At 43.1% G+C, this 15,975-nt stretch overlaps 1 protein-coding gene across 1 annotated transcript; it reads left to right on the top strand.

Moving 5' to 3' along the window:
* Positions 1-1,115: 1,115 nt before the first annotated feature.
* On the top strand, positions 1,116-15,076 carry LOC133341294 (heterogeneous nuclear ribonucleoprotein L-like). The gene is made up of 14 exons (XM_061549811.1): positions 1,116-1,266; positions 3,615-3,733; positions 4,397-4,637; positions 5,593-5,680; positions 5,795-5,889; positions 6,016-6,088; positions 8,576-8,650; positions 8,820-8,864; positions 9,208-9,500; positions 11,067-11,188; positions 11,691-11,892; positions 13,459-13,516; positions 13,988-14,083; positions 14,815-15,076. Exons 1-14 carry the CDS (start codon positions 1,195-1,197, stop codon positions 14,889-14,891), a joined length of 1,656 nt encoding a protein of 551 aa, XP_061405795.1. The 5' UTR covers positions 1,116-1,194; the 3' UTR covers positions 14,892-15,076.
* The last annotated feature ends 899 nt before the right edge of the window (positions 15,077-15,975 follow it).

Raw genomic sequence — 15,975 nt, 5'->3', positions numbered from 1 at the left:
AAGACGGATACTTGTGTTGCCTCTGACACGTCGTGATTTAATTGATTTATTTTCATTGCTATTATTTTTTTACCTACGTGACTTTACCGAAAAAACCTAAGAGGATGAATCCTTGCAGTCACTGAAAGCTTCAAATATAGAATGTCCTCATTCCTGTCGACCCATACGATTTACCCCATATTATTGTACAGGGGAGATTTTGTAGGATGAACGTTGATAATTGGGTTTTTACCCTTTTATCTGGCAACAAAACTGACACCTTTTTAAAATCCTTTATATTAAGTTCGCTTGCTTGCTTGCTTGCTTGCGTGCTTGCTTGCTTACGACCGTGCAAATCTTTCGGTCGTTTTTTATCCCACTTCCCGTGATCCAATCGAGCTGACATTTTGCACACAGACTCGTTGTGCGAGACAATTAATTTTCGTGAATTTTTTTTTCCAAAATTTTACACTGTTTAGGGAAAACAAATTAAATAATTAATTACCAATTGCTTAATACTGGCAGACAATCATCTGACCCATAGGTGGCAGCCATCTCAAGCCAGAGGACGAGAGGACTCTAGCCACCACGCATATAAAGGATTTATAGTGAAAAAGTTTGTTTTTACGGGTTTACTTGTGACAAGGAGTCATGTTTGCATTGACCACAATACCAGCAGTCGGAATGCAAACAAAAAACATAACTCTGATAATGAAATGTATTGGTCCACACCCGAGACAGCTTTCTTTAGAGCCTAGTCTTACATGGTGTTGGACCAGATGACGCCAAAAGGCGCACAACTCAAGGACAATGCACCATCAGAGTATGAGAGCTCGGGCTAAGCATTTACACCATTGGAACATGAAATTTGATATTTGCAAGGGGTGACAAATAAGGTCTGAATTGTTTTGTAATAAAGTAGGCGACTCATAATGATTGATGAGTAAGCGTCCTTATATGAGGACTAATCGGCAGTAATCGCCACCAATGCTACTTTTCTCAATGGGCGTTTTCGAATTTCCCGCGTATTATGCAAAGTTATGCTAATTAGAAGGCGGATTGGCCAATCGCAGTCGCCCATTTGAGATGTGCGGGGACCCGTATGCAAATTATATTGGAAGAGATCTCGCAGGGTCACGTGGTGCGTCCGCCATTTCTCCGTCTTCACCACCCGGGGTATTGTTGCGATCGCCCAAGTGTCGATTTCCAGGACAAATGTCTTCTTCGCGCTACTACGAGGGCCACCAGGCCAAGCGCCAACGCACCGACGACGGCCACAACGGACGGGTGCCTATTTTTTTAAAATATATATTACAAAAATGTTTTAATTGTGTTTCATTTCCCGCGGTCCGTCACGCCGCGGCCTACCTCAGGCTTCTTTTAGGGTCAGGCCTGCATTGTTTGGCGGGACGGATACGAGAGAAAGATTATACGCGCGTGCCTTTGCCATCGTGTAAATGTTGATATATCTACGTGTAATTGCATTTTTTATTATCCTTGTGTACGTGGGACGGTAAATGAGTGAGGTTTTTTTGTGTGTGGGTAAGCCTCGGGTGTGGTGAAGGACTTGAATCGGACCAGGCCGCGCTCCGTAACACGTGTTGATGCAGCAGCGGAGAATATACGATTGTTAAACAACTTAACCTTATTTTAATCGTACATTTGGCATCGCATCGTGCAAACACTATTATTTGACTGCAGTGATGGGCCATGTAGTGTATCGCGCCGTGAACCGTGGTTATTAATACTCATGCGATGGCAGACAGCGGAATCTTACGTTTGTTCGGGTCATAGAATTGTGGAAGGACTGCAGAGATCGTAAGGAATCGCAGATCGCCCTAACTTTGCTCTATATATAAGATATTAGCTCTAATATAATGTGTTTTTCAGAAATCAACGATTCTAGCGCCTGTTCGCCGCGATCAGTCTCGGAACTTTAAATTATGTAATTTTAATTGGAAAAGGTCAGGGCTCAACATATGTCGAAAGCAACCTTCATACTAATGGTGAAACATGCTCTGTATATTTACAAATCTGTTTTAAGACGCACTTAATGAGTGAAAAGGCATAAACTGCACAGCTAATGGGGGGAGCATACTGTGAACATATATAAAATCACTCCATCTACATGGGCTATGAGATAAATCCTTAAGATATCACTAGACTCGTGTGAATTAAATATGGCAATTCCGATCGAGTGTATCTTTGTGGAAAGGCAGTAATTAAGTATATATTTTATTTTTCTACCTACGTGACTTTACCAAAAGAATCAAAGAGTAGTAATTAAGTAATTCCGTAAAACACACATTTGGGTAGATTGGACGATATGCGTTGAATGGCTGAATGTGATGAAGTATTTTTAATGTGAACAAAAGTTAACGAATCTTGAGTTCCACTATGAATATCCGTCGCTCGCAAAGTTTCCCCACCATCCCACAATTGTAAGACTTTTTAGTTACCCTGAGCGTAACCAAAAAGTTGCTCCTGATCACGGGACCCGGTCGTTGCTGGGGTGCGGCTTCGCGAGGATTAGATATATCTTTGGCCACTAGTCTTTGAGGATTCCTATAATAATAATAAACAGCAGTAAGTTCGGACGTGGGGCGCACACTTGTAACACAACTGCCGGTTGTGTGTGTACCTAGTGATGCTTTGTAAGGATATATGTAGTTCGCATGCACGTGATTATAATATCGAACGCAACGGGTTGGAAAAATTAAGAGTTCACGTGAGTAAAATCGATACAAAGAGTTATTCTTGAATATAATCGGTACTTGGAATCTGGTGCCGAATAGGTTTTTTTTGTTCCTGTTTGGGGACAAACGCGTATATACCGTACTGTGTAAACAATTTGCGTTTATGCAAGGCTGGTTTAAGATTAGTTCGCATTGGTAAAACTGTTTGAACGTGCAAGACGCGGTTAAGATAACACGTGTATCGATAAGGAATAACACGAAAAACGTACACCCAATATTTACATATGGCAAGTGCCGTGCATTTGGCAAATGTGTTAACACTACAGGTCCAAAGTGCCCGCACAAATAAAAAAGCAAGAGTTGTTTAAAGTGGAAAATTGCAAAACCTCTAATCTTGGCCATGGATAGTTAACATTAATTTAATGACTTGTACATTGCTCTACTGTGCATTAGATATTTAACCTGAAGACATTAATAGTATCGAGGTACATCATTTTGTTAATATAAATACGCAATTCATATGTAACAAACAAAGCAAAAACATTCCGGCATATTTTTGCTGCCTGTGGCTATTTAACGAGCGACTAAGTTTCTCCAGCCATGCCCATGTCTACATGCAGAAAAGCTGTGGGTGTGTCAGAGGTCGCAAACGGGTTTTGATTCCTTACCCGTACCCGGCCGCACCAGGGTCGCAAATGGGTACCCGTACCCTACCCGAAATGAGTGACCAACGGTGACTCACCAGTGACTCACGGCCTACCCGTACCCGGCCGCACCAGGGTCGCAAACGGCTACCCGTACCCGGCCGGGTACCGGTAGCCGGGTATCGGGTATGGTACGGGTATCGGGTACCCGGTTGCGACCTCTGGTGTGTGTATATTAGAGCAGCTGCTGTTCCGTGTGAGTTTTAACCCTTGGTGCACGTGTGTGCGCGTGCAGGAGAGCTATGAAGACCCGTTAAAGCCATCCCCCTCCCCCGTGGTGCACGTTCGTGGCCTGGCGGAGCATGCTGTAGAGACCGACCTTGTCGAGGCTCTTCAACACTTTGGCCCCATCGGGTACGTCCGTGACATCACACTTTCCATTTTCTCGTTGTTCTTGAACTTTGTTAGTGTTGCACACCAGGCCTAGTGTTAACTTTTGGGTTTTGTTTCTTCTTAAAGAATGTGGGTGTGTGTGTGTTTTAAGCTGGGTGACATTGTGGCAAGAGTCTGACACACAATTGGAAGATTGCAAGTTTAAATCCCTGGCAGGGCACCACTGCGTGTTGATCCTCTGGGGTTAGTCGTGGGTGTTCTTTGGACACTGGCTTCCTACATATAAATATGGAATTTCCACAACTGGATCGATCAAGTACGAGCACCAACCACACCCATCGCTTATTTGAGCAGGTCGGCATGACTTTCTAAATAAACTTAACAGGAAAGGGCCTCTTTCTGTGCCAAAAAAATAAAATTCAACTATATCAACCAAGGGCATATTTGAACACTTTTTTACAGCAGCTTTTGTTGTTGCAGGTAAAAGTTTTACTGGTTTGACTACTTTGGGTCACATTCACAGGGTGTGGCCCATTCAACAAGCATTGCTGGGTTTTTTGTGTCAAAGACTAAAAACACTCCATTTATACGATGGGGGGCCCATTCAGTGCACTATGTAATTTAGAGTGACTTTGACGTGTTTCTTATTATACAACTCTGGTGTCACATCCTCTGTGGTCACAGGTACGTGGTGATCATGCCCAAGAAGAGGCAGGCCCTGGTAGAGTTTGAGGACCTGGAGAGTGCTCGCAGCTGCGTCACGTTCACCGTGGGCAACCCCATCTATGTGAGCGGCCAGCCGGCATACTTCAACTACTCCACGAGCCAGAAGATCTCTCGCCCAGGCGGTGGCGAAGATAGAGCATCCTCTGCCAACCACATCTTGCTATTCACCATCATTAATCCGGCTTACCCCATCACTACTGTAAGTTTGCGTGGCAGGTTGCAACACATTCCTCGCGAACATGTGATGTCTTGTGCGAGTGATTTTTAGGTGTCCGTGGTGACTAAAGCTGCTCATTAAGGGAAGGTGCAACCGTAAAAAATATATTCATTGGGTCTTTCGGTAAAGTCACGTAGATCAGGCTGAAAAAAGAAAAATACTTTACCGAAAGACCGAAAGAATATGAATTACTGCAGTCGCGTAAGATTTAAGTCAAGATGTTAATTTTTTTTCAAACTATTAAACATTTTGGGTTATTTTAAAATTGGCTTGAAGCTTTGTTGCACAGAAGAAAACATGGAAAGTTATTTTTAGGCTGGTTGTCTTAGTTTTCTCACTAATGGTGTTTCAAAATGCATATCAGTGATGTAAATGCAACAAGTTGTGGTGCAGTTAATTAAACTTCCAATTTTTTTATTACGCTTTTATTCTCCTGTTTTGATAGGTTGGTATGTTGTCTGGGGGTTTGTGTGAACAGCCGGTAGCAACATATCATTGTAAAAATGAAAAATGTATGTTGACATGTACTGTAAATTTTTACCCATCTATAGAACAACTGACAAAGTTGGCACATATTTCTTGTATTGCAGTATTTTGTTATCTTAGGTCGATGCATACATTTTTTTTGGGTTTACCATACATAATGTTTAAATTCTTGGTTGAATTCTTGGGCTTTATATAATTATGGGTGTTGAGTAATGACAAACCCAACTCAGAAATTGAGTTTTAAAGGAGATATTTTATTTTTCGTTATCCATTTAAACACCATTTTTGCAATATTTATTTTCACTAACTTTGTATTGAGGACATTTTTATCTCGTTTCTTAAATCTCCAAGTTGCCTCTCGTTCCATATCAAAGACGACTGGTTCACACTTTTGTGATGGCAAACTTCAATGTGATTCTCGCACAATAATCGCTTATTATTTTTGTTCCAGGATGTGTTGTACACCATTTGCAACCCGTGTGGCCCTGTGCAACGTATAGTCATCTTCCGCAAGAATGGGCTGCAGGCCATGGTTGAATATCCTTTTTTTGCACTCACGAGTGCTTGGTTGTGTGGTTTGTACCTTTGTCAATGAATATGGGAGTGAAATGTCCAGTGCACGTGTGAAAAGTTTTCCTTAACATATCCCACATTTGACTCGGTGCAGAGTGCACAGAGGGCAAAGGCCTCTCTTAATGGTGCTGACATCTACTCAGGCTGCTGTACTTTGAAGATCGAATATGCAAAGGTTTGGAATTCACATGACCATGTGTTTCTTTTTGTTTAATATTTTTGTAACTTGACACTACATTGCATGGAGCAGTGGCATTCTGTACCCGGTATGTGAATGTCATTTTAATGTCTTTTGGAACAGCCGACACGCCTTAATGTGTTCAAGAATGACAGCGAGACTTGGGACTACACCAATGCAAACCTGGGAAGGCAAGGTGAGACTTGGCAATGTCATAACTACAATAAAACACATTTTCATTAAAATGCTATTCATCATGACTTGGGCTCCCAGCAATCACTCTGCATACCAAAATTGATATGTATACCATTTATAAATGGTTCAACACAAAGTTTTTAATGTTTTGGTAAATGTTATTTAGTCCAGCAGTAGCACAATAAACCTTAGTTGCTAATTAGCTGTATACTATGTGGGGTGATCTGCTGGGAGTTAAAAAAAAAACATTTACATCTAACTGCTGCTTTTATGGCTTGCCTTTTAAGTTGTTTCCAAATCACAGATCCACTGAGGTTTTCACACCAGATGTACATGGAGGAACCACTTGAGTGGGATGCATTGCTGCCACCTTTTAATCTTTAGTCCTCACTTCAATAGCTGGCACTTCCTGAGTCACAGGTTCGCACCTTCAAGCAGGAGGGGAAGGGGGGGTTACAGATCTGCACCTGGAGCCCGGCCCTACACCTCTCTGCCCCCCCCTCACAGCCTACACCTGCACTTACCTGAAGATAGCGAGAAGGGCAGACGCACAGTCTCTCATGCTCTTGAATGGGGGCGGCAACACCACCCCGCGTGCCGTAAACACTGGCAGAAAAAAACATGGGGGCGCACGTCTGCACGGGTGGGTGTAAGGCGCCCTGAAACACAGCACCACAGAAGATGGAGGAGACGCGCTATCGCTGTCGTAACGTTCACGCTTTAAACAACCACGCCCGGGCTGTGGAGGAACCACGAGAACATCTGCACTTCAACAGGATACATTCTTGACAGCCCGCACTGAGACTCCAAGAGACTAAGATCCGCCTGCATACGTGCACTACTTGCATACTAAGCTGGCACAATGTGCACTGGTGCTGCACAGTATTTCATCACATCTTGTCTTCCATGAAGCTTTCAGGTTTTTAAAATAAAAACCTCACTGATGGCATTCTTCCTCCTAATGCTTCTTGGCATCTGCGTACACCGAAGACCACCACTAGGCTGCACATGGCACATACGAGAGGAGCGCTATCGCGTGAAGCTAGAGAAATCCTTTCTCAGGCTCAACATCCACTACAAAAAGTGCACAGCTTCCTGCGTGGTCCACGCGCAGGACTGTCCGTTTGTTATTTTTCCTCGTGGAGAAGGCATGTGACATGGCGGCAGCGCACCCGAAACACCGCTTAAAGAGCTCGCTCAAGCCTCAGTCACCCCTTCCGGGCCACGTCACCACAAGCGGGGGAGCCACACTCACGCAGAGAGAGAGGGGACATCACATCCCAGAGTGGGACTGACTGCCAAGCAGAAACTGACTGCAGAACATCAAGTACTGATGACGCATGGAACATTTTATTATTATTATTTCGTTGTTCTTGTGTTTTAGGTTACGTAAGAATTTAATGAGTTAAATTGTAAATCTTTAAGTATGTTCGACTGTTTTATAATCTGTAGGCAGTCTGAAGCAAATAATTTTTGTTAGATTAATATATTTGCATTGTTTGCTTAATATTCAGACCTTAATCTTGTGTAGAAATGCTTTAAAATGACAAAGTCTGTTAGAATAATAATGAAACAACTTGTTTAAATTTGAGTAGAAATTACGTTGAATATTTGAGTCTTAGTCGTAAAGGATGTGCAGTTTTGCTGACTTTGAACCTACCTTGATTTCCCTTAAATTTAATGTATTTTTTACATGTACAGTTAAAATGTAGCTTTTATACCTAACTGTAGAATGGCATTGGGTATTGTTTACCAACATGATTTGGTACTAGTGCATCCAGTTGTTCATCTTTTACTGCCAACGCAGCCATTCTGCATATCCTTTGTTGTTGTGCAGTGTCTTATTTCTGAAAATAGTATTTTGATAGCTAGTTTTTTTTCGGATGGTTGCCGAGCAGGGTCTGTATAATAAGTGTTGCTGGTGTGACGCAGGAGAGAATGGGCTACCGCCAATCTGTTTGTGCTGGGGGACCGCCCTTTCAGCCACATTATCTTGCTGTTGAGGCCTAGCTGGGTAAGGCACTGTCGCAGATATACCATTTGTGGATGGTCATGCACAATCCCTGCGTAAGTAGTGCATACGCATTCCACCACCAGATATGGGAAAACCCCCTTTGTCCATAGAGCGCTACTTAAAAGCGGACCTGTATGCAATCGCCACTGTACACCTTCATATATCATGTATATACCAATAAAAGATGACCAACTTTGTCGCGTCTCTTTTAAACCGCACACTGCCACCCGTTATGTGCGCAGTGTAAACCGTCGTATTTCTGACCTTTGCGCCAGATGCACCCCCACTCTGTTTGCACTTTGTTTTTTCTAATCGGTATTTCAAAAAAAAAAAAGTGAATTTAATTTTTGTTGAGCAAATGAACATCTCCTGTGCACGAACATCATATGGGTTTCGTTTGCAAGTTAAATCATCTGAACCAGTACAGTTTGACCCAGTGGCCTTGTGTAACGCTACGTGTGTTTCTCGACGTAGATGACAAACGGCAGAGAACGCCAGCGCTCCTCGGAGACCATCCCAACAACGCTTATGGAGATTACGCAGAATACAGTACGGAGACATTTTGTTGCACGTTTGATATCTCTTGACATCTCGCCCTACTCTACCATACGTGTTTTTGTTGCTTTGCCGTTTATAGACTCTTTATTAGAGCCCTTAGGCTCCACCTTTACAAATTAAACCAAGCGTTGTTTTTTAATGACTGCATTTCTTTTTTCAGATCAAGGGTACCAAACAGAGGAATACCCTCCTGGGACTGGATATGGTGAGTTTGTTTTAATCTTTTCCTGCCATTGATGTATCTCCTACTTGAAGTCGTTTGGCACATTGTTTTTCAGATTGTTAGGCCTTCTCCCATGTACTTGGATCATCTGAGGGTGAATGACAAGTGTAGTACATGCACAGTGTTGTATACCAAGTCAACTGATGTAAAGCGGCACTGGGGCTAAAATTGTAGCTGGGCATAGAACTGATTGCACCCTTTCTGTGTCATGTCCGATTGAGAATGGACACCTTGCTCTGATACTGACCACCGAAGGGTCAATAAGGCTAAGGCGGGTGTTTGGGGGTTAGATGTCTAATATGGCCTGTGTTCATGTCCATTGCAGACTACTCAGGGCAGCATCAGGGTGGTGGTGGTGTTGGTGGTGGTGGTGGCGGCGGTGGCGGCGGCGGCGGCGGCGGTGCCTACCAGGGCTACCAGGGCTACGGCCAGGAGGAGATGGGGGCGCCGGCACGGATGGGTGCCAACCGCATGGGCCGTGTCGGCCCTCCCCCCATGCACCACCAGCAGTCGGCTCAGGCCACCAGTAAGGTGCTCATGGTGTACGGGTTTGACCCGGAACGCATCAACTGCGACAAAGTCTTCAACATCCTGTGCCTCTACGGCAACGTGGAGAAGGTGAATGGGCGGCCGTCTTTTAAATTGCGTCTCTCTCTCTCTTCGTTCGGCAAACTTGGGTGATTTGGAAATATTTGCGTGTTAATTCGAGGGTTGTGTGTGCTTGTAACGGATGATATCTGTTACCTTTTTTTAGGTTTGTCAAATGAGCTTTTATATAAGATTTGTAGTTTTTGATTGAGATCCTTTTAAATGTTTGCGTCAAGTTTCGTATTGGACAAAGTGGTGTGAAACAATGCGTTTTACAATCCGTGCAAACACCTTGTTTTTGTAGATAAATGGGTGCTTCAAGATAATCCACTTTTATTACATGGTGATAAATAAATCTGGTTAGTGTAAAAAAACAAGTTAATACTTTGGCTTGATGTATAAGCATATATATATATATAAACACCCAAGTTTGTAATTAAAGCTGCCTTTTACTGTGGTGGTGTTCATGATGAATGTGGTTGGGGCATACGTTGGGTACAATGTTCACCTAGCAAAGCATTTAAAAGTTTAATGCTCCAGTCTAATAGCTGCTCAAACCTCTTATGCCCTTTACTAACTTGTTCTAGTGTGGAGTACAAGAATCAAAGCTGGCAATGAACAGTCCAATTAGGTTCTCATGTTGACAAGTGCACTACAAGTATTCGATTGTTTGCATTGGCATTCATCAAGTAATTTTGCAGCTGGTTGGGTGCAGTAAAAACATTGGCATTTCCTTTTAAGAAGTAAAATGTCAACCGGTTGCATCGGTGCGCCAATTTGTCACTCGCTGTATCTTTTGCATTATATTATGTCTTTTTGCGCTGAGAATTAGCCCAAGAGGGTATTGACGGTGCAAGTGAAAATCCTTGAGGTCACCTACGAGTAGAACTTGTTTTGCATGACCTTTCTCTAACCGACATGGCAATTTCACCTTTTCTCGGTTATGCCTGGTTGTTGTTGCATTGCTTGCTTGCGAAGTCGTCTGTTTCCTGGCCATTGCATAGCATTCTTAACACGTGGTGATTTCCCCGTTCGCAATAATAGTAAATTGAATATTATTACATTCATAATTCATGTTATAATGGGACCTCCTTTGCCAGTACCAAAATTTGGTAATAGGTTTTTCCCCTTTTTTCTGGCAACGAAACAGCTGTGTTAAGATGTTAAAACACCAAACTGAAACCTTTTACAAGGAATCATGTCTGCATTAACCACAACACTTGTGGTCAGAATGCAAACCAAAAACATACTCTGATAATATATGCATTGTCCTTGAAACGGATTGGTCTACCACAAGCGTTGTGGTTAATGCAGACATGATTCCTTGTAAAAGGTTTCAGTTTGGTGTTTTAACATCTTAACACAGCTGTTTAGTTGCCATAAAGGGGAAAACTCTATTATACATTCATGTTATGTTTCACTTTTTCATTTGTAGATGAACAATTAAAACATTTTAGTCTCGTGTTCCAAGGGATTGATGTTTTGACCAGCGTTCGTGTGATTTTAATTACCATCAATCGTGCTACGTTTCCGTGTGCGCTGGTGTTTTTCGAGCTAATTGACTCTTGTCTTGTGGTGCCATGCACGCGTGCTCAGATTAAGTTCATGAAGAGCAAGCCTGGCGCGGTGATGGTGGAGATGAGTGACCCATTTGCTGTGGACAGAGCCATTCACCACCTTAACCAGGCCTCCATCTTCCAGAAGAAGATAAACCTTTGGTAAGTGTGCCAGTGTTTTGCCGACCACTCGGCTGATGCGGACAATTCTGCGGACCATTCAGTGCCACCACCTCCGGTGAACATGCATTCTCTTGTCCTCCGCACCTCCTATGAGCAAAGGTCGGAAACGTATGGTACGAAAGAAGTTCAACATACATAAATTCTTGTAATGCAAAATTATTATTATTGAAACAGCTATAATAAAGGTTTTATTAGGTGGGGGTCATTTATATCTGAGGGTTAGGATAGTTTAATCAGGGTGGTTTACCTAACTAAATTTTTTCATTAAATGAGTAAAATATTAATGTCTGAAACAAAGCATAAACGTAATTGTTTCTGGATAAACCTGCATTTGCATCAGAGCCCCACGGACCACCTGGAGGAGCGTTGTGGGACTGGGGACCGCACTCATGGGGATCCACTTACCTCGTTGGTGTTCTGCAGATCTTTACACGGTTTGCTCTTCCAACATCGGCTTGTTTTTTTTGGTTGCTTCCGGCAGCGTGTCCAAGCAGCAGGCCATCATGCCCAGCCAGTCGTACGACCTGTCTGACGGCACGTGCAGCTTCAAGGACTACACGGCGTCACGCAACAATCGCTTCAGCAACCCCGAGAAGGCGGCCAAGAACCGCATCCAGCTGCCGTCCAACATCCTGCACTTCTTCAACGCCGCGCCCGATGTCAGCGAGGAGCGATTCAACGAGGTGTGTTGTGGGTCTGGCCTCCTCAATGTATGCATGTGTATGTTGAAGTTCTTCTTGGTTCTCTCAAGTAAAGTCGCGTAGAAGGGAAATAATAAAATAATAAAACATAATAAAATACAATTCTCACGACGTTTCGGCCACAACGCACGCAGCCGTCCTCAGGTGAAGAGCAGGTCTGTCGGAAAGACAGCGTCTGAATGAATGACAGACCTGTTCTTCACCTGAGGACGGTTGCTTGCGTTGTGGCCGAAACGTCGTGAGAATTGTATTTTATTATGTTTTATTATTTTATTATTTCCCTTCTATGTGACTTTACCGAAAGAACTAAGAAGATGAATCCCTGCAGTCATGAAAGCTTTAAATCGAAATTTATGTTGAAGTTCTTTCGCACCGTGTGTAGCCAAGCGTGCTAATCGGAGGTGCGTGGGAATGACAACAAACTAAACACAAAAAGCAGTTTTATAGAAATGAGTTTTCAGTCTCTTTGTACAAGCCAGAGGATTAATTTAAACGAGGGTTTATTGGGCGCGAAGAAACCTTTCATTTACCGAGGGCCAAATTGTTGGTAGATATTGCGCAGTTCGTTCATTTATTAGGTATAGCCCTGTGAGCCATTCGGCTCTTGAATCGGGTGCAACCGCAACAAAAAAAAACATCTTAAAGTGAATATGTGACTGAGTGCAAACAGAAAATCCAAGAAAAGACGGCAAAATATTGCAGAAAAAAACACCGTACACCAATGCTGTGTGCAAAAATCCCAGTGGGATGCAAGTCAAACAACAACAACTACAAGACAACTTAGATTAAGGCCATCGGTCTAACTGTACTACAACAAACAAACATGGCTAAACCAATACACTTTTCGAAATCACCAAAATAAAGCCATAGGAACTGTGATCATAGGAACTGTGATGGAATGTTCACAATAAGTGTTATAAACAACATGTACTACCAAAACCCTGCAGCCATAGCAAGAGGGGGGGAAGAGCCCCTTGCAGTGACTAAAGTAAAATTAGAAACACACTTGCCAGCTCAAATGTTCCTCTGTTCGTGGCTTTGATGTTTGCAGCGACAGGCATTATTTTGCGGGATGTTTAAAATGTGTAGGCCACGAATCTTTTAAAATTATGTTGCGAGCTGTATTTCCCCCCCATCTCTTTTCAAATAATCGAGTCTAGCTACAGTGGGGCATTCCTGATGTGTTGTCAAGGCTTTTCTTGGTTTAATGAAACCTTGCTTTTGGCTACATTTCACATTAAAAAAAAAAATTTGTGGTATTAAATATCCAACACCGATGAAGGCCTCTCCACACTTCCAGTCGTGGGGTTTGTATGGTTTTGAAGGCTGAGAGTCGAACTCAAGTTGCTCTGTTTCCAAATCGCTGCAACCACCGCATCACCACTCCTCCACCCAATGCTTAGCTATATGTTTAGTTGCGTGGAAGATGTATATTTTTTTTATGAGTGCTTAACATCTAATAATTGGAATTGTGGTTTGTCGTAAAAGACTTGGAGTTGTGTCGTAGTTAATTCTTTTAACCATGTCTTTATTGTTTTTATTTAACAGATGTGTGATGAATTTGAAGTGAAGAGGCCCATGTCTTTTAAGATGTTTGCTGGAAAGAGTAAGTAACAATGCAGTAGTTCTTATCCTACCTAATAAATGTGTGTTTTAACACGATGGAGTACCGTTGTGTAAAAATGTAACATTGGTCATGTGGTGGAGCACTACGAACGTAGAATATCCACCAGTGGTTCCTGACTTCTGCGTTGGCTGAAAAATATGTTCATATCGATATTATGGTTATTTGAGTATTTTCAGCATCCCGTAATTATGGGATATATGCTTAACTTTTGACCGTTATTCCACAACAATGAATCTTAGCACTTTTAACTAATTACAAGTTTGATTTCTGTGGAACAGTCATTTTAACCTCTGCGGGTAAGTTTAAGTTTACCTCTGGCTATTTTTTCAATTACAGAGTTACTAACATAATTCTATACTGGAGAAGTTGCGTTTACAGTATTGCTTACTCTATAACTTTAATATGTGAACATTTGAAGCATTGTGACAGCAACGTGCTTAACTATTTCAGGTGACAAGAGTGCATCTGGCCTGCTTGAGTGGGATGATAAGAATGATGCAATGGAGTCCCTGGCTCTCATCAACCACTATCAGATGAAGAACCCCAGTAAGTCCTGATTGATACACCATGCGTGTGTGTATGTCACGCATGGAACTCGCCGCGTATACCCTGTCTTGTTGAAAAAATAATAAAAATGTCTCCAGATTAAGATCCTGTTTAATTACAACCGGAGATGTACGATCGTGTTGAGACATGTTTAGCAATTTTATTGTGATTGTGGCACGTCATAACTTCTAGGAAAGGTTTGTTGTTTTGGAGCTCGGTCATAACCAACGGTGGGTTTCAAGAACTCGGAAGTTGGAGAAAAACCCCGAGTCCTCGTTTCACGCGATCAGTGTCTTCCCTGAAAAGTTCCGCATTAAGCGTACTATTTCCCCAGAAGTATCGCAACGATAAAGATTGGCGAGATCCGATGTGTGTTGTGCGCACACGCAGTGAGATGGTGGGTACAAATGGCTGAGCGGTGTTACCCTATCGTTCCATGTACCCTATCGTTCCACGTTCGGCTGCGCAGCTCAAGAAAGTAGTTCGTCGTTGACCGCTCACAAACAGCGTTATAACGGCGCGCGTTCCGTGTTATAACGGCGCGCGTTCCGTGTTATAACGGAGCGTGTTCAGCAAAAAGTATTCCAGAGTGGATGGAACCGCATAGCAAAATCGCGTTGTGTGCGTGTGAACACGCGTTAAGCGAGGATGTGCCGTACTTGCCATATGGTGGCCCATTGCCACATCGGTTCTCTAACTTGTATCTGTTTGCGTGTGTGTGCGTGGTGCAGCTGGACAGTTCCCGTACACACTGAAGCTGTGCTTTTCTACATCGCAGCACAACGCTGACCATGCCAAGGAGCGTTAAAGGAGCCCGCAGCCCACCGTTAATCATTGCTTTCTGTTTATGGTGACTGTTGAACAGTGATTTAAAATGTGCTTTGCGTTTAAGCTGATATGCAGACATTGAGACAATTGTCCCCACTTTTTTATTGATGTAATGTTTGTCAGATTGCTGAAGAACTAGACAAGCAAATAAAATGCATAATTAGGTTTTAGTTACATTGTCAGCTTCATTTCTTTAACCTTTTTAGTGTTTCGTTATGCCAAATCATTGCATCCATCAACAACCAGGACCTCCCCTCTGACTGCACAGCTTATTCCCCCATTTAATACTGGTCTCTGCTCCTCATCTGTCCCCACCATCTCCTTCCCTCGATCTCCCTCCTGTGTCCTCTGCTCACAGCCTCCTTGGTGGTGTCACCTTCTTACTCTTCACTCGCTTTTTCCCACGCCACATCACCGCCGCCACTAGCGTCTACCGCTTTCACCAATTGGGCGTCCGTAAACGCCGCAAAACTCTCCTGGCTCGTTCGATTAGTACGGTTGGCATCGTACGGTGCGAAAGAAGGTCTATATAAATTCTCTGATCTCTACCCATCTGTGATTCTGTAATTCTCTTCATGGTGCTCTCCCTGCCTCTGCCCTCGCTTCGCTTCCCTCCCAAAAAATACAAGAAATGCTTCAAATTATTTTAAATCTCCCCCTATAATTCTCACTCGGCCTTTGCACTGGTTTCCCATTAACTTTTCTCAAATACTTGACCCCGCCAACCTTTAGAGCTCTTAAAGGCCTTGCCCCACCTTATCTTGCCTCATCTTCCTTGCCCCCCATCCCTCTTTACTAGTTTACTCTCTCCTTGTATCCAATCATGTTTTTGGTCATCTTTCCACCCTTCCTACAATAAACTTGTATGTAATGAAGTCCCCCCCCTCTTTTAAGACCTCTCTATGGCCAGTTCTATTCCCGTCCCTCACCCCCTCCACTCATTCCCATAGCTCCCCTTCCTATTCGTGATCCCGAAGCATGTCTTTATAGCTCGCTCTCATTCCCCGATCCTTGCATGCCCACCACCACCATCCAAATCATTCTGCCACCTGTTTTCTTTCTTG

This window comes from Lethenteron reissneri, chromosome 11 (genome assembly GCF_015708825.2).
Source record: "Lethenteron reissneri isolate LAM-NWPU_2019-01 chromosome 11, ASM1570882v1, whole genome shotgun sequence".
In the NCBI taxonomy this organism is placed as follows: domain Eukaryota; kingdom Metazoa; phylum Chordata; class Hyperoartia; order Petromyzontiformes; family Petromyzontidae; genus Lethenteron; species Lethenteron reissneri.
Note: the sequence above shows the minus strand (reverse complement) of the source record. Positions and strands in the feature narration are given on the sequence as shown.

What these genes read in the sequence shown, in the direction of transcription:
- LOC133341294 (XM_061549811.1), top strand. Translation starts at nt 1,195, where the DNA reads ATGTCTTCTTCGCGCTACTACGAGGGCCACCAGGCCAAGCGCCAACGC. An exon ending in TGGAGATTACGCAGAATACA is followed by an intron (nt 8,651 to 8,819) that starts GTACGGAGACAT and finishes TTCTTTTTTCAG; the next exon opens with ATCAAGGGTACCAAACAGAG. An exon ending in CAGAAGAAGATAAACCTTTG is followed by an intron (nt 11,189 to 11,690) that starts GTAAGTGTGCCA and finishes TGCTTCCGGCAG; the next exon opens with CGTGTCCAAGCAGCAGGCCA.